This window comes from Rhamphochromis sp. 'chilingali' (genome assembly GCF_963969265.1).
Source record: "Rhamphochromis sp. 'chilingali' genome assembly, chromosome: 6".
Classification (NCBI taxonomy): Eukaryota; Metazoa; Chordata; class Actinopteri; order Cichliformes; family Cichlidae; genus Rhamphochromis; species Rhamphochromis sp. 'chilingali'.
This window is the reverse complement of record NC_137933.1, coordinates 6,659,918-6,684,917: the sequence shown is the minus strand read 5'-3', so window position 1 is coordinate 6,684,917 and position 25,000 is coordinate 6,659,918. Positions and strand designations below refer to the sequence as shown.

The following is a 25,000-nucleotide window of genomic DNA, read 5'->3' as shown; positions in this document are numbered from 1 at the left end:
TCCTTGTCAAGAGGATCGGTACGGAAGAGGATTGGGGCCACTGGGAAAAAAAAAAAAAAAAAAAAAAAAAAAAAAAAAAAAAGAATTCTGACTTTAATCTCAGAATTCTGAGATTAAAGTCAGAATTCTGAGAAAAGTCAGAACTCTTTTTTTATTTTATTTCCAGTGGCCCTAATCCTCTTCGGTAGATCAGGAACATTTGTGGCCATTCAGGATTTCCTTAGAAGATGTTTCTTAAAAAGACGCGTCTCCTCTTTTTCTGGGGTTATCAAACCCAGTAGTCTCCAGTCTTATTGCTCCACTGTAAGCAGCTCTACAGTTTCAGCTTCTGGAAAACTGCAGCTCCCCATCAGCTGACACAGAAAGCCAAAGAGTCCTCACTGCTCTCTGACCTCAGGGCTGCTCTGCTCAGTTTGTTTTTTTGCACAGAGCTGGATGGTGTGCGTCCTACAAATGCCGATACCCTGTCGTGCGCAGTCGGTCCACTCCTCTTTATACACAATGGACTTCTTTCAGATGACAGGAAGCACAACATTTGTACAAAAATCAAGCTAATAAGAAAGGAAAAAATAAATAACTTGGTGAGTTGACATCTATATTTGTTTGGAGGACTGAGTACTGTAGTTTCAACCTGCAGATGAGTTGACTCGTGTGACACCAGTGGCAGGAACGCACATGATACCAACTATGTGCATCTATGGCCCATCCCAATGCACAGAAAACACAAACAGGGAAACTAATTAACAGACTGTTGCTTTGTGTATTCTCACTACAAACAATCCCTTTTTGTGAAATACTTTCTTAAAAGCAAAGCACGATGCACAACTGTGCAAAACCAAAGAGCAAACCTGCATTTTAAATTCAGCTGCAACTGAACTCGAGGGGATTCATTTTTTACATTTTGTAGCTCTGCAGGAACTCTACCAACAGTTTACTGTGACCTGGCTTTCCCATACATCCACTTCCTCCGTGTTATCCTCCAATTGGACAAAACCCTTTGTCAAGGCCAGGCGGTTTCCTGTTGCAGATACAACAACTTGTCAAACACACCATTACTCGAGGCCTAGCGGCTCACTTAACCTCAACACAAACTCAAATCTCACCTCTTGCTAAAAGCTAAAAGATTCGTGTGCCACATTTTGGTCTGCAAGCAGCTAATGCCAATGTAATAACTGATACACAAAACATACATAACCTTTCAAACGGTCAGACCAGTCCAAAGAGTTTAGACCATACCCATCTTTACAAACATTATAAACAAAAACAAACTCTATGCATTATTAAAAATGAGAAGGAGCATGGCATGAGGGGTTCAAAGTGGAGAGGCCCTTTACCACACTACTTGCAGCACCCATTACCCAGGGCTTGTGGGTCAGACCACAGACATCTTCAAATTTAAATTCCATCTGGATCTACAAAACACTAAGCAGCAATCTCTGGGGTACAAGCCTCCGTGGACAGTTTCCTCAGGGTGTTTTAACTGGCAGGTGGACACCTGCAGGAGTCAACTGCTTAGTTTACGAATCAGAATGAGTGCACTGGACCTCCCCACCCTGTCTGTGGTGTTTTTAATGGAAGGATCTAACACAGAACGTGACTTGCATGTTGCAGTCAGAGTTTGTGGATACAACTTGTTGCTCGATCTGATATTGCCATGTTGGTGCCATTCCTGGATCAACAACACTAATATTAGTCCAGACTCAACAATGCAAGTGACCAGTCACACTAGTGATGTCACAGTTTTGCGATGTGGAAACATCATCCCATGACACATCAAAAAATAACCCTAACTATAGCCCTATAACCATAACCACAATCATAACCCAAACCCTGATCCTAAACCCCCTAAGTTCTGTAAGTTGCATCTTGCAACTATAGCATGTTGGAGTTATCTGTACACCTGGAGTGGCCACGGATTACAAAACACCTTCTCTGGTAGTTCCCACTGCAATAGAAAAGTATGAACTCAAAGAGCTTTATTGTCAAATAAAATATTGTATTTTGACACTTAAATTAAAGTTTTCGTACAATGCAGCTGAATGACATGTTGGTGTTAAAGTTAGAAATAAACACAAAGAGATCAGTTGTAAGACACAACAATGGGGAGATGTAGATGAAGAGAAAGGGCTGCCAATAATGAAGCCTGATTTCAATAAATAACTGCCTCTTTTCTAAAGACAAGTAAAATAACTATATAAATGAACTAACTAGTTTAAAGAGATTTTTCCCTAAACCGTTTACTATGTGCATCATTTTCTAGAAGTTTGATCACTGTTTGAATATTTTCTCTGTGAGACCATGCTCTACAAGTTCGACTTGACAAGACTGAGAGGTTCCGGATTATTTTTCCTCCTTCCTGAGTCTCACATTGTTCACTCTCACCGTAAATAACTCCCAATGTGTCAGTGCTGGGAGCAGACCAGTGCTAAATTAGGTGCAGAGTACAACAGTAGCCTTGGTGAGATCTGCAGGGAACAATGTGGGAGTGAACATAAATTAGCTTTGCAGTTTTGCCAGTTATGCAACAACGGAGTAGCAAGCCTTCACTTAGGGCAGATATCTGAGTTAACCGTGAATAAAAAGGACATAGCTCTCATATGTAATTGTAGGTGTGTCCGACTGTGTGTAGGGGGTGTGGTGTGTCTGAGGAGAGTGACGTTCCAGATTAACCAAAAGCTGATGATCCAAAAACACACCGTAACACCACACCTCCCACACATTTAATCCACATCAGGCAGTGAGTGAAATCAACAAAAGGATAACCGTGTATATGAGTGTCACTGCTGAGTGTTAAGTATGTCAATAACAGCAGAGGCATCTGCCACCAGCGTGCTGGGACATGAGGCACTATGTGAAAATGGACTTGGCCCTGGATTGCCAATTACTGCTTCTTTGGAAGTTCAACAGAGGCTTAACCAAAACAGCTTTATGATGGAGGGCATGACAACATGACAGTAGTCAATATTGTAGAGCCTCAAAATGGTTGTAGAGCTTGGAAAATTTTGGTGGGAGGACTGAAGAGGTTATTTCACATGTTTACAGGTTGACACCAGAATTTGTGCAACATGCTCAGCAGATAGTTGGTAGAGATGAGGAGCATTTTGAAATACATTTTAGTCCAAAAAGTTACAACATTCATGTGGTCTAAAGAGAACTGCTTTTAGGTAGGGGAGCACAGAGCAGCCTGCTAATAAAGGCTTTTTATATTTTGCTTCTAGTGTTTTAATACTATGCCCAACCTTGTATCATCCAACAGTAAACGATGATTTGAATCAGTATTTTATTCCTAAATGAAACTTTGCCAAACTGTTAATCACATCTAACCAGTGTGTGTATTTTAAACTCAGCCCAAACTTTAAACTAGAATTAACCTAAACCATTTATGTTTCTGCTCTTTCACTTCTCTTCTTTTAAAATACACACACAAACACACACACAAACACACACACACACACACACACACACACCTCTGATTACCACTGGGACCACTGTTGCCTTCACCTCCCACATCTTCTCTAGCTCTTCTTAGTTCTTGGCAGGAACAATCTTCACGTGTTCCTTCTTCCCGATGTTGCTATTACTTGGTATAGCTAAATCTATTACTATAATCCTCTTCCTCTGCTTGTCCATCACTACTATGGCTGGTTGGTTAGCCATCACCAGTTAGTCGTTGGGCATTTTTGCATAGCCTTACATGGGGTTTTGTCTGGTGTTGGCGACCCCGTCTTGTGTTCTTGTGCTGCCATGATTAGTGCTTCTGTGCTGTCTTTCAGTTCATCTTTGTTCAGCCATTAGTAGAATTTCTTGATATCTGCCACTTCTTCTATCTAGCGCTGGTAGATACCGTGCAGGGGCCTGTCCTTCCGTGACAGATCCTTGTCTTGCTCCTCCTTTCCCCCCCCTCTGGGGTGTGTATGAATATGTGGATGTTAATCAGTTTCAGCTGCTTTGGCGACTAGGGTCAGTGTCACTACTAGTAGTGTGAGGCGATACCTAGACCCTACAGAGGTTGCAGAGGCCAACTTAGTGGCCGAACAATCACAATGGCACATCAATACATGCCATTTCTAGAAGGTTTGCTGCCAGAGTTACTCTAGGAGAGCTGGACAGAGCCATAAGGGTCTTGAACCATCAGCAGGACTGATATTTGTTCCTTTGTGCAAGGAGGAATTGGATGAGCACTGCCAGAGCTACAAAATGACCTCCAGCAGGCTACTGGTATAAATGTCTTTTGTTAAATTTCATTTCTAAAACTAAGTCAGACAGACACAGTGAGCATTGGAAGGAAGATCCCATAAAGTCTCAGGAGCGTGTCTGTGTCTGTATACAGCAGTCACACATTACCCACAACCTACATTAAAGGGATTAGACTGTTTAGTCTAAAGCAGGCAGACAGACAGACATTATTAGCTGGACACAGTAACCTGTGCTGAACATACCATTACTAGGGATTGGTACTAAGAACTTGTATTATACTGTTACTGATTCTGTAAGTCTTTGGGTAGTTGTTTACATCTGAAGCAGTGCTTGTACAACAAAGAGTCACTGTAGCTACCTGGTGTATGGAGGACATGTTTCATTTCATGAACAAAATAAACTTCAATCCATAGAGGAAAAAGATGGAAAATTCCACATACCTAACATAAGACTTTCTAAGTAATTTCCTGTGATTGGTCCATGAGGATTTAGAGAGGTCATAGATCCTGAATGATCCATGAACAGATGGTCAGATGAGTGTGTTTGGTTTATGTGGCGAGTTCATTTGACCCCTTCATCTGGCTGTGGTTGTGTTGTTTGAGAATGTTTACTTGCTTCTGGTCACTTATCGTGAACTTGGGTTCAATCCCCTCAGTGCGAGCCAATTCACAAACACAGGGAAAACAGACCAATTCTGCTGAACTGCAAACAGTATAGTCCGACAGTGAAGAGGGTTTTTCAGAGGTTACATGAGTAGTGAGTTTGTACACCCACAAGACAACAAAATGTGTGCCATATGCTCTCAAACAAACAGATTTGTTTATGATAACTGCCAAGAACTTAGCTTCTACTCTTTCTGATAACTTGCTCAGATGACAGATTTTTTTTGTATTGGCCAATTGAGATTTCTTGATTTCTCACACACACACACACACACACACACACACACACACACACACACACACACACACACACACACACACACACACACACACACACACACACACACACACACACACACACACACACCATTACTGTTACAAAAGTGGAAACCCATATTAAACATTAACCAAGTAACATACTATGAGGTTTGTGTGTGTAGTTTCTATGAGCCAAAAGTTCACTATAATCCCCTTTTCAACTCGTGGATTGCTATCAAAGTAAAAAAAAGACAACAACAAAAAAAAAAAACAGTTCTGGCAGTGAGGACATAAGCCCCACCCACCTGCCAGTCAAACCCTTTGTTTACAGGGTGCAGCCAATCCCAAAACTAAGGGTAAAGAGAAAGAGATACTAAAACTGTTTATTTCAGATAACGAATAAACTTTGGTGTTTTCCCAAGGCACAGTACGAGTTAAATAAGGATTATTTTGAACAGTAAATCATGCAAAGCTACTCTGGTAGAGTCTAAGAATACAATTTGGCTCTGCTTTATAATAGGGCATAATTACTTCTGGGCAGATCCAGGCGAGTTGTTCCCTCATTGAAATGTTTTGAAAGATGTCTTCCATCGCAGCTGAAAGAATGTTTTGTCAGAGTGGCCTCAGGCTCAGTTTTTCGTTTAGTTTTTCCATTAACCACCTGAAGGAATCCAATCCTTGATCTGAAACAGGGCAGCAGACCGTCAGGCCTGACCTGCACAGAACAGCAGGACTGTTGAAAGAGAGCAAAAGTGATGGGAGCCACAAAGCTGTTAAAGACTGAAACACAAGAGACATGAGTGTCACAAATGTGACAGACGAGCAATAAGATGCATCCGCAAGATGAACACTGTTCTTGATAAGCTTAGCAAATTTCAAATGTGACTTAAGACAGATGTTTTTGAACTACTCAAAACACAGAGCAGCTAGAAATAGGTTTACCACAACATCACACACAAGAACTTTTTGATGTGGTTTCTACAGCACAGCAACAAAACTCATAAAGCATGTTAGGCCGGTTTGTCAAGCATGATGAACCAAGCAGAAGTGCACATGTGAACAAAACATGGATGCAGTCAGCCAAATAAATCAATCACATATCAAATGACACCAGCAATAAAAATCTACACCTCAACTTCTCCTTGTGCTTCTGTCCTAAGGCATCCGTCTCACCACACAACTCTTAAACATCAGTCATTTTATCCTTCAATCCATTATTTAGAGAACAGGTCTGGTTCATCTTTGATTACTGACAAAATGGAGGGGAAAAAGAGAAAAAGTGCCACAAGAACAAAAAGGGTCCTACTAATAATAATAATTTTTAAAAAATTCTTAAATGTGTCCCCATTTCTGGAAAAGGTTAACTTGTGCCAGCAAGAATGAGTTTAATCTCTTAATGAATCTCTGCGACATGCCTTTCTTTCTTACTACAACTTTTAAATAACTTTTGTCAAAACTTCTCTTTATCATCTGGCTCATATACAAATGCGATGCATACTTCAAAAGCTTGAGAGCTGCTACTGCAAGCAGTAACACTACCGCTGCAAAATACAGCTGGAATTGTTGCTTGAAGGGGTGCCAGTTGCTGTTGTTTCAAGCGTCCTGTATTTCATTTGAATCACTACATTACTGCAATAAATTCATAGATGATTCACAGATGCATCACATTGTCCATTCTCAGTGTTTTTCATTTCAACAGCTTGAAATCCATTCTGGTTCTGAAACGGCGCTAAGTCAGAACTAGCTACAAACCAGCACTGAAGAACTTGCTCGATTTCCTATTTGGATTTAGTCCGTCTTGGTCTCCCCTGTCTCTTCAAGTAATCCCAGACTGACTTCACGATGCCAAGATCAGGGCAGACCATCTGTTGCTGGCCTCTTTGTACTTCATGTGGCTAAGGGGTAAGGTTGGTAGGTAGGTAGGTAGGTAGGTAGGTAGTGTATTGTTTGAAGAATTTCAGAGCAAGCCGTTATATTGTCCAACTAATATTTCAGTGTGGACCAATGCGGTGGACCAAAAGTTTGACGTTACCATCATATATGTATAAAGTAAACTTTCAGAGTGACTATATATTAAACTGATGTGATGAATACAACACTTGATTCTGACGGGGTAGAAGAAAAAATACATGGACTGGACACACAGCGGTTACAACTGACATTCAAAGCACAACAAACACAAAAAAAGTGGCAGAAAGCACTAAAACACACATTTAATCTTTCAATTTTATCAGCTGGTACATTTAAGCTTCACTTTTTAGCACACCTCAGACTTGTAATTTAACATAACTATCACTCACTATTCATAGATTTAAGTTGATTTTTTATTTTATTATATAACTCTATCGTAAGTGCTGCCATCCACACAGGGACTCCTCCATAATTTTTTTCATAGGGGTGGCCATATGGGGCCACTAAAAATATTGGTTGCGCCCCTGCATCCATAACTTCTTCAATCCTGTCAGTTAAATAAACACCATTTCTAAGTACCCTGATATAAATTTAGCTGAGCTCAGTGAGCTGTGAAACAGGTGACTGCAAATTGAACCCACTGATAAAAGGCCAACATGGAAGTGTGTGAACTATTTGCCTTTAGAAAGCAGGGGGCTGTCACACCGTGTGCTGCAGGAACAACAGTCAAAACCACCTGAAAAAGCCTATGGAAGAATTCAGGGTGTCCACAGCTCATGATCTGCTTATCAGTTAAATTAAAAATAAGATACCAGTGGAAACAACACTAACAGTGCCAGCACCGGGACCCTTCTTTCTGTGCTGGGTAAAACAACAGCAAATTGGTGTTGGTGGTATTAATAATAACAACTGTAACAAAAAACATTTCCCAGGGGTCACAAAGATTAGTAGCCTTGCCAGCTAATTCATCACATCCCTAGCTACAATAACTTCTGTTACAAAGCAGCTGTTTTTTTTTTTTTTTGCCTTCGTTTCTTTTAAAATCATAAACACCATTATACACTTTGATGAAAACCCAAGAAAGTAAGAAAGATTAGATATCTCTAAGCCTAGACCAGACTGCTCATTAGTTTTTCCTTAGTTTATTTAATTTTTTATACAGAGCACCTCTGTTGAGAAGCACAGCAATCAGTGACAAAAAATGGAAAAATCATCTCATCCAGTACACAATCTATTGACCTGTGAATCTAATGTGTCCCTGCTAAAGAGGTGGGTGATGGGAAGAGAGAGAGAGACAGAAGGAGATTCTGGTTGTTGGTTTTTAGAGAAGTGGGTCAGACTAGTGAGGAGGAGGGGAAAGAGCAGCTGAGGGAGGGATGAGATAGAGAGGCAGGTCCAGACCTCATAAGCCCCACTGGAAAACTCATGGCCACTAATCTGATTAATGTAAACCAACAGTTTCCCTGCAGCAGTGCCAGGGCTATATGCTCCTACACATGAAGCCTGGGGAGGCCCACGCGACCACTAGTCTGAAAGCTCGTCTGCATTCCAGCTACGTCTCAGTATGTGAGATTATGCACTGTAGGTTCACGAGGACCCGGAGGCTTTAAACCTCTAAAAAGAGGAGCACTTGGAGACTCTTCTCTGCTCCAGTTCCTGCCAGCAGCTGGCTGCATATGAGAGCCTGGGAACTAGCTGTGTATCAGACCACTGCTGTGTGATTCTGAGCAAAATGAGAGACTGTTTAAAGAAAGAAAATGTTAACCATGCTCACAGTGATTACATAATAATTGCTGTTGGCAACAATAAACCACAATATGGGATACTCTGAAAGTCATCACGTTTGGCTTTAATAAACAACTATCTTTAGCTTGAAATGGCTACTGAGGACAAATCAGGAAGTCAAATATTTCTCTCCCCCCCCCCCCAAAAAAAAAGTCTGAAACAAACAAACAAAAAACTTATGGAACTTTTCTCCTTACAGTGGAAATTTACATTTGGAAAAACTAAAAGGCAAAACTGGTCCTAAAAGCAAGCCCAGACTTAAAATGATTTCCCTTTATAGCTGATTTCCACTTATGACAAGTGTGTGATGTTTGAGTATTTATACAGAGTCGCTTAAATTAAACCCTAGACTAAAGGAAGATAATGGCACGGTTGTTTTAAGTGACAGATGGGTGCCGTTTCATCATGTTTAGCTTTCAGTTTAAAACAATAGTTGTTCAGCCTGTTTTTTGCTTCACAAGTTTGTATCACAATGAAATGCAGATTTAAATTATGCTAGCTATTAGCGCTACTTAGCTGCCCAGCTAAAATTTCATGGTCATGTCAGGTTTAAAAAAAACAAAACAAAAAAAACCAAAACAAAACACAACAGCAGCCCCCCCCCCCCCCCCCCCCCAAATGCTAATCTCCCTAAAACAGGACTTTTCACTTTTTAAAGACAGTTCTAGATGCTTTCTGTTCATGTCAGTACTGTTTGACTTGATAAGAAAATATCTTCTCAAGTCATTCGTGTGAAGGCATTAAAATGTACAGTTTAGCACAAAGCCTCTAAACATGAAGGAAACAAGCGGCCATGGTTGTCACTAACGTTTGGACGGTGAACGCGGGAAGTGTTCAGCGTATTTCTCTGTCAGGCTGTCAGACTGCTAAACAACTTAACAACTTCTGCTATACCAGCACACCCATGACTCCAGCAAAGAATAGCTTAAGTTTGCATGTGGCAACACTAAAGAGGCATCTCCACAAAATAGGAATCATTTAAAGAAAGGTGGGACGAGAGGTGGTTGACTCTTACGCAACTTTTAAATGTGTAGTTTAATTTTTTTGTCTTCACTCATTGAGCTGATGCGTTTCTAATGTCTTCAGACTTAAAGAGATATTGTGGAGCTTTGCAGGGCTGCAAGCAGATACCATCAACAAACTGAGTGGATTATGTGTAGGAGTCGGGTGGAAGCTACTGACAGATGAGACAGAGAGCAAGCGCAGCATGTTAAATGTTACAGGGGCACAATGGGCATGATTATGAATAGTGTATATCCAGCACACAAACCACACACTGTTCCCATACGGAGCCCAGAGCGACAGCAAAACTTACCTTATGAGAGACGAAAAAAAGAGATGGACAGATGTCCAAACAGAAGACGGCCTCCGTCTCCGCAGGTCTGAGAAACACAGAGGGGCAGGAAGATCCCACTGGGGTAGAAGCAACAGCAAAGGGAGAACACACACAGAGACAAAGAGAGAGGGGTTTGTTAGCAAAGCAGCAAGCAGTTAGTTAGCTAGGCAAGCTGCCTGTTATATCGGCCCGGTGCTGGCTGGAGGGTAGCACATTCTGGGAGTCACAGTGAAATACCACACAGAGTGTGTAGTTGAGGGTTAATGAAGCAGGTAGAGAGCAGCAGCCCCTGTAAAGGGAGGCCAGAGCAGTTAACTCATACCTCTGCCAGAGTACCAAGTTAGCAGCAGAGTGGCAAGTTGTTAAAAGACCACACCAGCGATTTTGCTTTGTTCAGACATACACTGTAAATTTCAACTTTTAAAAAAAGGTTTTTCCACCTTATAGAGACTTGAAAGCCTTTAAAAAAAAAAAATTTATAACCCTGTGGTTAGTTGGTAACATTAATTACTACTTTAAGGAGAAAAAAAAAAAACATACCAGCCTAACACAAGGCTCTTTTGTAGAAGATTTTTCGACAGCAGCAAGCAATCAGAAAGCAAAGAAGTCTAATTATCCAAACAAGCAGGACTAGCTCTGTTTTGTTTAGTAACTCAGGACATTTAATCTCAGTTGTTGTGACATTTGTGATACAAAAAGTTGGTTATCACATCGACAGATGGTTGCAGCGACTGACATGCAGTTACTCTCTAAACCGCTCTGTTCTTTTAATAATCAGCAGATAAATCTAAATCCACATTTAGCCACAGCTGAAGATCGCTGGCACAGAAGATTAAACCTTTGTGTCGGATTCTCATCAGCTGCCACAGTTTGTGAACCCATTCATAAAAAACACAAAACAGTGGCTCTTTTTGGGTGCTTCCCAGTATAACTAGATATGTGACCAAGTTTCACTTCTGATGACAAATGCTTTAAGAGTCAGAGCTGAGAGCCCCATCCTCACCACTAAAAGCACAAACAATGAATACAGCTGATTAATTATGAGCACAGCTTCAAATAATTCACTAATGAGAGGTGGGATAGTAGTGTGAGGGCAGATCAAGCATAACTTCCAGTGATGGTGAATCATTTTCTGCTTCCACCAACCAGTCAAACTAGAGCTGGGCGATATATCGAGTTTTTAAAACATATCGATATATTTTTATACGAGATATAAGATGTGACAATATCCTTTATATCGATATAGTCTATGTTACGTTATAATTATAGTTGTGGAGCCGCAAGTTTGCCTCTCTTTCGTCCACTTTTGTCTCTACGCAACGTTACTCCGCCTCGCCTTCACTGAAGACAACTCCCCCTCCTACCCCATCGCTTCACGTGCAGGCAGCGACAAGACGGACACGGCAAATCTCCGTTAACGAGTTACTGCGCATCGCCCCATGCGTGGGGCTGGACGGCGTCAACGTGCTAACGAGCTAACCGCGCTAACGAGCTAACCGCGCTAACCCTAAAATCCTTTCATTCTCTCAAAAGTTGATAGCGCGCCTTATGTATGAATTCTGGTTGTGCTTGGTGGCCGCGAACCGATTTTATGTGGTACACGGCGTTCAGCAATCTGTCAAAAATGTTTGAGTACGACTTTGGTAAGCTACGGAGCTGCACCGCTTGATAGATTGTCGGCGCATTACGGCTACCGAGGAGCTTCGCGGAGTGATACGTACTGTGCATCAACGTAATATTACCGTATTGTGTGTGTATAAGGACCATAAATGGCACCTGTAAGAGACGTGGTTATGAAGCGGATTTCAAACTCCAGGCTATCAGTCACACAGTAAAACTTGGGAACAGAGCAGCTGTAAAATCTGTCTGTCTTTGTTATTACGCTCAGCGTCATTTAGTTTACATTTTGACTGCACAATTGTGAGCTCTTTGTTTAGCACAAAAACAACCTTGTTTTCTTTTATTTATGGAGCATTATTATTTAATGAATGCTCATAATTTAATTTTGAGTAATTTTTCATGTACATCTGTGCTGTATGTTAATAAAAGTGCCTGTGTGACATCTGGGACACAGCTTTGACTAAGAACTCTTTTTGTTCTTACTTTATGGCTTAAAAAAAATATCGAGATATATATCTTATATCGCCATCCAGCTAAAAAATATCGAGATATGAATTTTGGGTCATATCGCCCAGCCCTAAGTCAAACGATACTTTATGGCCACGTCTCTCCAGATATAATATTTGAATAACTTCAGTAATTACTCAGAATACAATAGCACAAATCAGACTGAAGAGGTGAAAAAAAAAATCTAAGATCCTCACTGCCAACTAGACTAAAAATGAATCAAATCCATCATTAGAATATCGATTGGGTCAATACTGTGATGAAACCGGGAAATCGTCATTTCTTATCTTTAATCGATAATCTTGCCCCATCAATGTGTCTGTTGTGGTTCTACCCATTAACCTAACTTTCCAGATTTACGGGAATCATGCACATACACAATTATCTGTACAACTGTAATATTCCTTGTGAGTTCAGGTGAGTTCAGCTGTAAATGTTGCTAATTTTGATGAAAAATATTAACAGCGAGGAACCTTGTTTTTGTATTATGGTTCAAGAAAGACATGAAAACCTACAGAAAACGGAAAATGCCAACTGAGAGGATACAGTTCTCACTTTAATAGGTTTTAAAGTTATGCACTGATTACAAAGATTATAGCAAGAACACCTAAAAAGTGCATGTATCCTACGCAGCACTGTATTTTAATTTTCACTTTTGTAAGAATTGCCTACTCTAGTAAGAAGTACCTGCTAGATCACAGTAGATACACTGTAAAATAACAGTATGTTGTCAAATCTAGCTGCCAGTACTGTTATTTAACAGTGTTCATCCAAACCAAAACATCCTGTAAGTAGAAACAAATAGCCACACAGTTTGATGAAAGCATAGGGGTTCTCCATCTCGGGGAGGGGTCAGCAACCTTTACTATGAAAAGAGTCATTTTTAAGAACAAACATCACCGTCAGCAATTTGTGTGCAAAATGCAATCATGCATTTTGGCCACATTTCGCTTTCCCGCTCACTGACGGCAGTCCTGTACCGTCTGACAGCTGCTGCCTGCAGCCCGAGGCTCCGTGTCTAACCGACAGCAAACCATGTGACGCTTCTCTGGCAGTGAGAGGCAAGAGCAGAAAAAACGAAAGCAGATCACAGAGAGTATGGCGTTCCAGAGACTGAGTCAAAGAAAAGGACAACTCAGCCTTGTTCCCACACATACAGCTGTTCTCCCAGCTCACTTCTAACCAGACCAGAACCACATCACGGAGGCCATCCTGGTCTAAAATAGCCTCCGTGGCAGCTCCCTCCAGCTCAGCACGGAAACAAAGCCTGCAAACGGGACATAGGCCCTGGGAGTCTAAGCTCAATCTGTTGCATGCTGCAGGCAACACGACCGAAGATTAACCTGTTTCCCCTGCTGTTCACATTTGACTGCATGGAAGCACGCTTTCTAGAAAATTCAACCCAAGCATGAATGAATGCAGCTACAACAGGGTTTGTGAAAACAGAGCTGAAATGATAAAAGAAATCATCTATCAGCTAACAGGTTCATGCAACTTTCTTGATAAGTGATTCATCCTCCTGGTCTGCACGATAGAGCCACACGGAAATATTTCTACTGTCAACAAACTGACCTGCACTCTTTGCTTTTTGACTTTTTTGGGGGGGAGGTCATCTTTTCAAGGAGTATGTAAGAACAAGTGATCTGACAGACTGGGAGGGAGTGAACAGTCTTTGTTGACATATCTCCTGTTTCCAAGAAATTCAACTTGTTTGGCAGGAGAGAGCTTGAAGGTGGGGGAGGTTCCTATAGCCTCCAAACTTTCTTCAGAGGCTCAGAAACAACACTTCATTAAAGTCATGAAGGTAAAGCAACAAAATTTATTATGATTTTGTTGCTCCTTTCTCCACAAGTTACTTCAAATCTTAATTCTCATGCTGGCAGATCACTGACACATTTTAAAATGCCTAAATCATCTTCTTTTACTCGCATGGACTTAAGTATAAATCAGGTTCTTATACATATGATAAGCACTAGTAACCCGATTCCTGCACTCTTTTAGTGCAGGTTATGTTTACAGATGCAAATCAAAGTTTTTGGAACAGTAAATCTGACAACCATGTAACTGTTTCCCAAACTCAAATTCTCCATGCTAAGTTGACTTGAGCCACTGTATGCATATTTTTTTTCCTCATGTAAAACATTAAACATATATATTTAACTGTTTCATTGCTAAAATTCTGTTGCTTCAGTCCTGTGGTTTGTCCCTAGTATAACTGGAGGAGCGCACTACTGGCACAGTTGTAAAGCACTTTAACAATGGACAAACTGAAAGGGGAAAAAGACTGCATAACTACACCTGCCATTGTCTGCATTTCTGTTATAACACTTTGCTAAAGCTGTGCCTTGCAAGGGTCATGTGTGTTATTCATGTTTTTTTGGGCTCACTTACAGGTACTAATTAATATGAGCAACAACAACGGGCAGCAAAAGGGCAGAATTATAATAGCACAAAGTTAAAAATCTATTTAAATTACTACATGGTCTTAGCAGGTGGGGTGCTGCGTAAGTAAAGTAGAGAGTTTGGGGGGTTTTCTGCCCCCTGCTGGTCAAAAATCACCTGGTGCCGCTTTAAAGCGTAAGCTTACACATTTTGGTTGGGAATACGAAAAATGGCAAGTTTAATAGTCACTGCATGGATGTTTACATATTCATTACAGACGGTGTATTTCTGATTATACTTAGAGCTAGATTAATAATAACTAAAACTAGTCTATGAAATACACCTGGAAACATTTTGGGAAGACAAAAAGCAGACAATAAAACAGCAGCACTTCTTTCCAGTTGCTTGCATTGGGCAGTTTTCCCATCGCAAAGTGTTCTGTGTTCAGGGTGTGAACATGTGCAGACAGCAGGCAGGTGAGGAGCCTTACCTATTTCTCTCCGAGCCGGAGGAACAAACCAACACCAGATCCCCCTTGAGCTGCAGCCTCTCCCCTACTCTTTCACCACCTCCTGTCACGCTAACAGTAAAAAACAAAAACAAATACTCCTTTTTTTAGGCTTCCACAAAGTGCGACATCTTGCAAGTTGTCTCTCAAGTCGTCCGTCGACCTCTCTCAGCCATTTACACTCCTCCAGCCACAGCACTGTTTCAACAAACTCCCATAATAACGGCGGGCTCGGTTCCTGCTCGGCTCGGTTAAAAAAAAAAAGAAAAAGAAAAGTAAAGTTATAGCCTGCACGCTGAGAGAAAGGGAAAAAAATAATGATAACGCTAATTAAAAAAGGAAAAGGAGCGCGTTTGTATTCCCTGGCAGGAACCAAACGCCGTCTGTGCTGGTAGGTGTACGGACGTGTCTTCCCCCCTCCGGTGCCTGCTGGCGTTTCTGTGTAATCAGATGCTGCTCACCACAATATCCATTCATCCTATTACAGGTTAACCCTTCACTGTCTGCGGGCGGTTGCATGCTGCCCTCCAGCGCTCTCACACATCCATCGCAGACTCTCTGACCAAGGCACTGAACACATAAGCGCAAACCACGCCCAATTACAAATACAAATATTCACATTTATTTAATAAAAAACAGCTTTGAATTTAGAACATTGAAAAATAATTTTAAAATTTTATTACCGTTTACATTTTCATAAAATGACTTTTATATATACATTTTAAATTTTAAATCTCCAAACTTATACACAAATACAATGTACAATCGGAATATTACCAACAGTATATAAATATTTTGGGGATCTGTGCTGAATGGTTTACAAAACCTTCCTCCCAGGTGGAAACAGGTTTCATTATAACTTCTGGACACGCACCTGAAAACCTGCGACTCTGAAAACAGAGGATGGCTGTTACGAGAATCAGTGTGATAATGAATTTTAAACGTTGGTGTCCATTCCTGTATAGTTTTCCTTTCGACATACTGCATATTTGTGGCCCGCATTCAATTTAGATTTGACGTTTCTCATCTATTTTCTTGACAAACAGCGCCATCCTCAGGAGCAAAGCATAATCCCAACAACACAGGTGTGAACAGGTGAGACAGAATTCTTAGCAGTCAGCTCCCAAACAGCAACTGAAGTGATTTCATTGATCAAAGCGCATTTGAAAATAGACAAGCACGTTTCTCCATCAGCAAAAAAAATGATACCACTTGAAGGAACATTAAACCATGCCACAAAGTGTCATTTTGTTTTTTGTTTTTTTAAATATGACTTTAGTTTAATTCAAAAGAAAGCAATGCATTATTTTAAGGAAAAATAAACACTTGGCTGATTAAAGCTGATCTTTCAGTCGACATTTCAGCAGGTTTAAGACAGTAGGAAAGATGGCAGTCAGTGGCCTGGGACCACAAAAGTGCACATGTTGAAATAAAGCCCCATCAGAGAGGAGTCAACAGGTGAAGGCAGACTCCTCTGGATGTCCTCACTGCTCCTCTGCTAACAGCACTCTGAAGTTCTTCAGCTCCCTGACGCTCGTGGAAATCCTGCGCAGGATTCAGGAGGACACAGTTAAAATAATAAGTACAAAATAATGAAAAAAATACTCCAGTATGTTTTAACTAATATTAAACCCAGTTTCTCTGCGAATATTATATTGTAGCCTCAATTTACAGAAAATTTAGGCAAGTTTTGCACTATTTTGATTTCATGTTGAACATATTTGTTTTAACTTTTGTTTTAAATGAGTGTGAATTTCCAATAAGATCAGTACTCACTTATGTAAGTTCCTATTATAGAGATAAACTTGTTCTAAAGTGACAGACTTAGGAGTTTGATATTGATTAAACTTACTTTTGTATTTACACACAAAGTAAGCATTTAGTAACTCAAATATCAGTCTAAATTTCCTGATAGCTCAAGCACTCAGCTCAAGAAGGAATTCGCAAAGGAGATGCATAGAAGGCTTCTGAATAATAAATGGCGCATGCTCATTTATCATATCCAAAAATCATTTTCAGGTTTTAAAAGTGCTTCAGATACAATAATAAACTAACGCGCAGGCAACAAAAGCTCTCCAAGGAGCAGAGTGGGTGTGAGCTGGAACTAAGGAGATTTTTTTAAATATGGCACATGTATGACTTGATGTCCACAGCCTCTCTCTCTGACCTTCCGAAGGCATTGAACAGGGAGACGATCTCCTGCCGGCTGAGCTGGAAACTGGGTCGCTGGTTACTGGATTTGGGCAGAGCTTCAATCTGTCGCTCTGAAAACAAAATCTTCAAGGCTGTGCCTAATCCCTGGGTCTGTGACACAAGAGAGGCAGCGATCAAAACAAACAAAAAAATCAAGTTCATCTTTACAAAAGAAGCGCTACAAGCTAACGAGAGGCACTAAGAGGAAAATAACAGGTACCTGCAGTTTCCCCCACAGGCGACACTTAAAGCACCCAACACAGTCCATGATCCTGGAGATGTTGAGGAAGGCCAGTCTGATATCCTCCTGACATTCACAGAAAACTCAGGTCATTTTAAATCTTGAAAGTTACCCACACAAATTAAAACTGCAACTCCAGTCAGTATTACTGTGTGTTTGCAGCAACCCTGCGTACACAAGATCACTCCCAGCAGCTTTGTTAATGCGATAAAAGGTTTCAAAGCATCGGCTTCCCCGTATCTCTGTATCTGCATTCACTCTGCAGCTAGAGCATTTTTTGATGCATCAATGTTTTTACAGCACAATTTCACGTAGAGTTCTAACTGGCGTGGCTAGAATACAACTGAATGCTTTTATGCAGTTAAACCAGAAGGTTAATTATAAATCATTTTGAATTTTATGAGCTCAAACAATCAACAATATGGGTGGGGAGCATTCTGAAAATATTAATTAACATCCCTGTGAATATGTAATCAGTTGGTGCATTACGTCCACAATATCAATAACTTAACAATAACTTCAGCAGAGTTTGAAACACTTGCTGACCTTCAGTTTGGCTGCTTCCTTTTCATCCCCAGCAAACAGAGAAGCCTCATCAAAGTGCAAAGGGAAAGATCTAGAAAAGAGGAGATGAACGTCATCAAAACATTGCATGGAAGTCCATTTTTATTTTATTTATACAGCGCCAAATCACAACAAAAGTCGCTGCAAGGTGCTTTATATTGTAAGGTCGATCATACAATACTACTACTACTACTACTACTACTACTACTACTACTACTACTACTACTAATAATAATAATAATCTGCCGTGACCGGTTGCGGTAAAAAAAGGAAGACAGGATAAAAGACGTGCTGTGGAAGAAAGACAGAGATTAATAAAGAAAGAAGTGTGAAGTGCGAAGAAGTGACCAGAGTTAGTACAGTGTTGTATTATTTAATTTGTTTTTAGCTTTTATTGTTATTTCATTTGGACTTTTTGTTATTAATTTAGTGTAGTTTCAGTTAGTTTCAAGAGTACAATTTCTTTTTTCGGTTTAGTTTTTATTGTTTGAACTTGTTTAGTTTTTATTAGTTACAGTGATCACTAAAAAGACTAAAACTGCAAGGAGGGCATATGCCAGAGGCAAGATTTGGGGATATTGGTACAGGTGTAATAATATAAACACGCTGAACTTCTTGAAAGCAGTTGACTCACAGTTTATAATAAACACACCTATCCATGACTTATCAAGCAAGTTATAATGACATTTGTATTTCATTTTAGTTAGTTCTCAAAATCACTCCAGTTAGTTTGAATTTTTTCAAAAGTCTAGTTTTTATTTTATTATTATTTTTATTATTAGTGAACTACAACACTTTCTCACATCTAGTTGTAGTTTTCAGTTTATTTTTAGCTAACTATATTAACCTTGGCAGGGACTGTGATTAAACTGTTGGACTTTAAAAAGCATTGCTGTAAAACCACAGGTGTCATATGTCAGAATCTGTTGCCTACATTTCCCAGAGTGCAGAGTGCTAACAGAGCTCACTTCTTTCTAACACCACCCATCCACATCCACATGTTTACATTCATATCCATTTTGTGATGGTAAATGGTAAATGGCCTGCATTTGTATAGCGCTTTTCTAGTCCCTAAGGACCCCAAAGCGCTTCACACTACATTCAGTCATCCACCCATTCACACACACATTCACACACTGGTGATGGCAAGCTACATTGTAGCCACAGCTGCCCTGGGGCGCACTGACAGACATCACTGACACTGACAGTGATGTTGTCAATAAGCTATTTGACTCGTGCCAATTTCACTCTGGAGCATGACAGCGAGGGCAAGCGTACGGCCAGAGTCACAAGGAAAACTTCAGCCACGAGAAGTACAAGGACTCTTGCAGAAGTTGATCTGACCATCAAGTTGCCCTGATCTCAGCTTCATGGGTCAAATCCACAGCAGAACTAGGGCAAGATCTTCGAGCTGCACCTTGACAACCTGAGTGTAAATCTATATCAAATCAGGCATTTCTAATTAGTGCACTTTGAGTGAAATTAACTGTTAAAAAACACAATATGGTTGATCTTTCATTTATAGAACATGAATACTAGGTATCAAGAAAAAAAGGGCATGCTGTATTATACCTTTATTCAGGGAAAGTCTAACAATGATTGGTGTGGTCTGAGACCAACCTGGCCAGCTGCAGGATGTCCAGCAGCTGCTCCTTGTGTTTCTGGTCCTCCTCGGGTCTGCCCGTGTACAGCTGGAAGGATGACTGCTGGAAGAACGGCAGAACTTTAGCCAGTGCTCGCAGCTCTATCAGGTAAAGGAAGTAAAGGTTGCGGAGCCTCTTGGGCCCTTCGCCGACCGTCAGCTCCGAATCAAAACGCTGTCTGAACTCCGACACATTGTGACCCCACTTCTTCTGAAACCAGCTGTCTGAAGGAAAGAAGGCAATAAAAGTGAGTGTCAGTTATTTTGACTCTTCAGACAAAAGGAAAAAGAAAATGAACAAGGGCTGTTTTTTTTCTGCCTCACCATCCAGCAGATATCTGGCACTCAGGTGTACGTTAATGCTGGCGTGCAGACCTGAGACAAGCCGGAAAAAAGCCCTTTTCTCCACACACTGGCCTGAGAGAGAAAGGCAGAGAATTTATCGAAAACTCGACAAAAAGAGAATCTTAAGGTGTAGCATCAGCTTACCTTCCAGCCAGCTGTAGAAGGTCCTCGCTGCAAACAAAGTACGTGTCATCAGAAATGGAGAAAACAAAACAAAACTGCAATTGTTTTAGAAAAATGGTGAGATATAACACTGAAGAATTCCTACCTTCACTTCCTGGGCTGCTCTGGAATGAGGTGGGATTTAGTGGTCGTTTGATAGTATATGGTCTGAGAAGGACACATAAAGGTTTCCTTTTCATTACAGGGTGGTCACAGTGGTGGATGTTGATAGTAAACATGGCAACATGATGTCACTCTATATACAAATCATCCCTGTGAGCCAAAGCTCAGGCTTCAGACTATTCTGATGTCAGAGGATATAGATGTCCCTAACATGGTCACTGCGGACACCTCTATGGCTGTGGGCATTGAAGAGCCATCCGCCTGCTCCTCAAAACTTGGCTGAAAGTGAGCTAAAGCAATCAATTTCAAACAGGAGATGAAGTAAGAGGTAACAACCTCTAAGTCCCAGTGTGAGATAACTGGGGATTATTTTTGAACTGTGAATCACGCTAAAGTATAAACTACAGTCACTTATTTTGTGGGCTCTGAACGCTTACTTGAAACAGTTCTCCTCATAGATGCTGTTCCAGATCTGCCAGGCCTCTGGTCCTTTGTAGCCTGTGAAGCGTTCTGGATTCAGCAGCAAGTCGACATACTGGGAGTCTGGTGACTCTTCATCTGGAAAAGAGCGAGCCTTTATTCAGCTGCAAGTCATTATAATGAAAACATCTTTTTTTGTCAGCCACATGTGACAGAATGTAGCAGAGGGTGGTGGTGGAGGGGATTTATTCAGGAAAGAGGAGTTACCCACTAGCATTTCACAAAGGTTTTGGAGAAATGGATCCCTAGGTTTCATTACATTTTCTACATGTTGCACCATCTTCTGTGTTGTAATTGCTTGAATCATGTTTCCTAAAACTACTCCTTGGAGTATGTTTTATAGTCAGTCCCAATACTGCTTAAACATAGCATTACATTCCCTAAAAATGTCTCTTGTAATCATATCCCCTTACCAAAAACAAGACATACTATCTATTCTTTATGTTCCCTTTCAGTTATGCTAAGCTAAATAATCTGTTATGTTTCCAAAACATTTTCATTCTTTAACTTTGTTGTTGACGTACACATGTTGCCTTACAATCTACAGCATTTGACTATCATATTTCTGCCTAGTGTCAATTAGCAATTATTTTTGGTAATCAAAATGTATCAAATTTGCTTCTTCCTTCATTCAGCTGGACTGAGACGTACCGTCAACCACGCAGAAGCGTTCTGCTTCGTCGTCATATTTGTTCCAGTCGAGCAGAGCCTCTCTGGTCTCAGCGCTGGGAACAAAAAGGAGAGCACTCAGTTGGCTTAGTTGTGCTCAACCTCAGTGTGGAGGTTCATAGGTCAGAAAAGAAAGTTAAATCCTACTTTGGTATCCCGCTTGAACGTGTTACCAGAAAATAATTTGAGTTATATATTAATGATTTTGTTCCCAATAGCAAAGATAACGAGTATGGTTCTTCAGGTTAAAGAAGCAGCTTTCACCCGAACTATGCCTTGTATGCTCACCACCCAACCGCCTTCCAGACAGTTTCATCCAATGCAGTGCACAATTTACTCAAAAGAACAGTCTGAATAAAAAATGTCAAAAAGTCACTTTTAGAAGAAGAAAAGAACTGAGCAAAATGAACGAGACTGACCTTAATGAGACATCTACAGCTCCCAGATGCTTCGCCTTCTCACACTCATCCTGCTGCTCGTTCACTTCTGCTGTATACTGAAACACACACACACACACACACACACACACACACACACACACACACACACACACACAAACTTTAAATTTACAATTCTATGAATTACTGAGAAAATCTGAGGGGCAGCAAAGCTATATTCTATCAAACTTGCTGTGATGACTCATTAACAGCAGGAAGCTGAAAGTGAAAGTAACAAAACTGCTAACTGCTAACACAATACAGCAGATAAACCTGTTCACTTTAATGCCATGATGTAAAAATGTATTATAAAAAAATGTAATAAATCACATGTCGAGCATTAAACATAGAAACATTTTTTATTGTGGCAAAAAGGTGCTCTAGTGCACTAGCAAATAAAACTTTTTAGAATCCCATGACCTTTTTGTTTGTTTGTTTTAATTTTAAACATTACATCCTCCTGTAAAACCCACAACAACAACAAAATTAGTCTTTATAAAAAGCAAAATGTGCTACAGTACAGTACATTACATTTACAAAACTGTCACATTAGCAACAAATCCAGAAATATGGCCACACTGTGAGGATTTGTAGATTTAATGGATGGTATAAAATGTTTTTGGCAGCTGAGCAGCAGTGTGGATCTGTCTCTAAGCTAAAGGTAATAATAATAATAATAATATGGTTCAACTACGTTCTGCATCAGTGAATTTTTTTTAAATCTCAAAACTCTGAAGAAAATAAATGAAACCTTGACAATAGTTTCAATGAAGACCAGTTTTTTGTTGACTGTGTAAAGGTTTGATTAAATTGTGCTGTAGAAGCAGTCGTGACTCTTGTAAAAATTGTTAATGGGTGAACGGAAAGATGGACGGATGCTCAACGCAGCTAAAGGTCATCAGGTCTTCAACAGGATGAGTAAAAAAAGAAAAAAATAGATAATTATGGGAAAGCGTGTCTTTATGCTGAGTTTGGGGGAGAGCTGTGAGGGGATTGCCATTTTGGATTTTCTTTTGTTTTTGCTTGTTTTCTTTTTGCACAAGTGACTCAAGCGATCCCTTTCACAATCTGAGAGAAATCTCTCAGGCCCTCTCTAAAGAATGAAGAAGCAACGCTTTTTTCCATAGACTTCATGGGATATAAAAGATGGATGTTCTGAAATGTAAAGGAAAACTCGGCAATGAAATAGAGTTATTTGCTCAGATTATGCTTTTTCTCACACGTGATTTTTGACATATAAATAATTCCATACAGATTCCTGCGTCTTTTTACAAAACACAAAACAAGATGCTGACAGCAAAAAGGTTCAAGGCTTTACAGCAGCTCCTCTCTAACCCATCACAGTAGATGCACTCATCAATTAGAAGCTGTCTACACTATTTTTCCCCTGTAACTGGAAGAGACTGCACTGACTCGACACACATTGTTAATACTGAAGAATCTGCATCACCTCTTAATAACTGTATTTGAGTCGTCTGGCATTTATTTTCATGTCTATTTAAGCTTAATTTATAACAGTATTATAACAGTATGTTTGCACTGAAGCACCGCAGCAATTTCCTAATGTTGTAAACCCGCTCAACATTTGGCAATAAAACCCTTTCTGATTTCTGATTTCTGATTTCTTAAGTGATAAATTGCACGAGGGTGTGTTTACTTACTGTATGACTCCAGTTTTGATTCATTTCCAAAGTGACATTAATCCTCAGTAAACTTTACATATGGAGAAGGTAAACTGTTGTCAGATTTGATTAAATAAATGGGACACAAATAAAAAGACCATCTGAGTCGCAGCCAGTTTGTGCCACTTACTGATCCTGAGATACTCACCTTGTTGTGGGGAGCGGATCGGAGCCCCTCGGGCACCTCGTTCTGTGAATAGACAGTTTCAGTCAGTCTGATGTGACCATTTCTCCTCTTTCACCTGGAATTAATAGGTAATCTTTGTAGTTTTTTTTTTTAATGATATTTAAATCTAGTCCACAGGTCTTTGCATTTACACTTGGTATTTAAATACACAACGGCTGCACCCTCAATTTAATCTTGATATGCAAAAGCAATTAGGTTGGTTCACAAGAAACAATGCCAATGCGCGGCTCTATCGTTATGAGTTATACAGACAGTGATCAGACATTAACAGCAGGTTGAATGGGGGGGCGTAAAAGTCTGTTTACAGCTGCTATATGAGGGTTAAACTCACAGGAGAGCAGGGCTGCACAGCACAGTCCCTCAGACCACACTCATTGCTGGCAGTCCAGAAAGGACACGGTTTATTCAGATTCACCTGCAGAGGATGGAAGCCAAACACACATTCAGAGTAACAGACCTCACCCACAGATGTGCGTATACGTATGTGTGGTGCATGAGTTGTACCTTGTAGAACCTAAAGTAATCAGACTCAAGAAGACTCTGGAGTTTTGGGAACAGCTGGTCGTTGTTGAAGCGGTCGATGGTCTCCACATCACACGTGCAGTCATCCAGGTCGCCTGTCACCTGATGTAGAGGGAACAGGCAAACAGCTGGTTATCCAGTGTACAGTGTAGTATGCTCCTGAGAGCAAGCCGAAGTAAGATTGGAAAACACTGTAAAGAGTTTCAATAGTAGACTGTACTATTTTTATTTATTTTTATTCAACAGTCATTTTCCTTGTGGGGTCAATAAAGTATAGATCTGAATATCAATGTAATGTGTACACAAGAAAAATTCTTAAGTAATCAAAATATGAGGGGAATTAGACCATAGCACCTTCACTGTTACAAAACATGGGCAGGTTCCTCGCCTCCAGGGTGCTCAACTACAAAACTTGGTATTTATAAGCAACAACATCAGTGTGACATTACACAGAAATAAAGAAATTACTTACTGCCGATGCACATTTAATGCAGGGGCCTAGGCCAAACCACAATTGTTTTAACAGAACTGTATTGTTACTGATATTTTCACTGACGACAACAACAACAACAACACTAAGCAAATGT

At 40.3% G+C, this 25,000-nt stretch overlaps 3 protein-coding genes across 5 annotated transcripts in view; all 3 read right to left on the bottom strand.

The window, feature by feature from the left end:
• Nucleotides 1-15,591, bottom strand: part of pacsin3 (protein kinase C and casein kinase substrate in neurons 3) — a 36,124-nt gene extending 20,533 nt beyond the window's left edge. Inside the window, exons 1-2 of one of the 3 annotated variants that reach the window (XM_080885904.1) lie at nucleotides 15,149-15,591; nucleotides 10,129-10,226 (exon numbers count right to left, since the gene is read on the bottom strand). The gene's annotated coding sequence lies outside the window, so the exon portion shown is untranslated. Of the gene's footprint in view, nucleotides 1-5,648; nucleotides 5,677-10,128; nucleotides 10,227-15,148 lie in introns of those variants that run through there. The other 2 variants (XM_080885903.1, XM_080885905.1) reach the window with 2 other exon arrangements.
• gch1 (GTP cyclohydrolase 1) overlaps nucleotides 1-25,000 on the bottom strand; it is a 145,306-nt gene that overhangs the window by 15,254 nt on the left and 105,052 nt on the right. The window lies entirely within an intron of this gene.
• The window catches only part of ero1a (endoplasmic reticulum oxidoreductase 1 alpha), a 12,782-nt gene continuing 3,594 nt past the window's right edge, over nucleotides 15,813-25,000 (bottom strand). The window contains exons 3-16 of the mRNA XM_080884567.1: nucleotides 24,396-24,515; nucleotides 24,223-24,306; nucleotides 23,853-23,894; nucleotides 22,005-22,081; nucleotides 21,568-21,641; nucleotides 20,874-20,994; nucleotides 20,420-20,481; nucleotides 20,296-20,322; nucleotides 20,131-20,223; nucleotides 19,785-20,031; nucleotides 18,147-18,216; nucleotides 17,580-17,666; nucleotides 17,334-17,470; nucleotides 15,813-16,711 (exon numbers count right to left, since the gene is read on the bottom strand). Coding sequence (XP_080740693.1) covers nucleotides 16,651-16,711; nucleotides 17,334-17,470; nucleotides 17,580-17,666; nucleotides 18,147-18,216; nucleotides 19,785-20,031; nucleotides 20,131-20,223; nucleotides 20,296-20,322; nucleotides 20,420-20,481; nucleotides 20,874-20,994; nucleotides 21,568-21,641; nucleotides 22,005-22,081; nucleotides 23,853-23,894; nucleotides 24,223-24,306; nucleotides 24,396-24,515 — 1,302 coding nt within the window. The 3' untranslated portion in view covers nucleotides 15,813-16,650. The remainder of the gene's footprint in view (nucleotides 16,712-17,333; nucleotides 17,471-17,579; nucleotides 17,667-18,146; nucleotides 18,217-19,784; nucleotides 20,032-20,130; nucleotides 20,224-20,295; nucleotides 20,323-20,419; nucleotides 20,482-20,873; nucleotides 20,995-21,567; nucleotides 21,642-22,004; nucleotides 22,082-23,852; nucleotides 23,895-24,222; nucleotides 24,307-24,395; nucleotides 24,516-25,000) is intronic.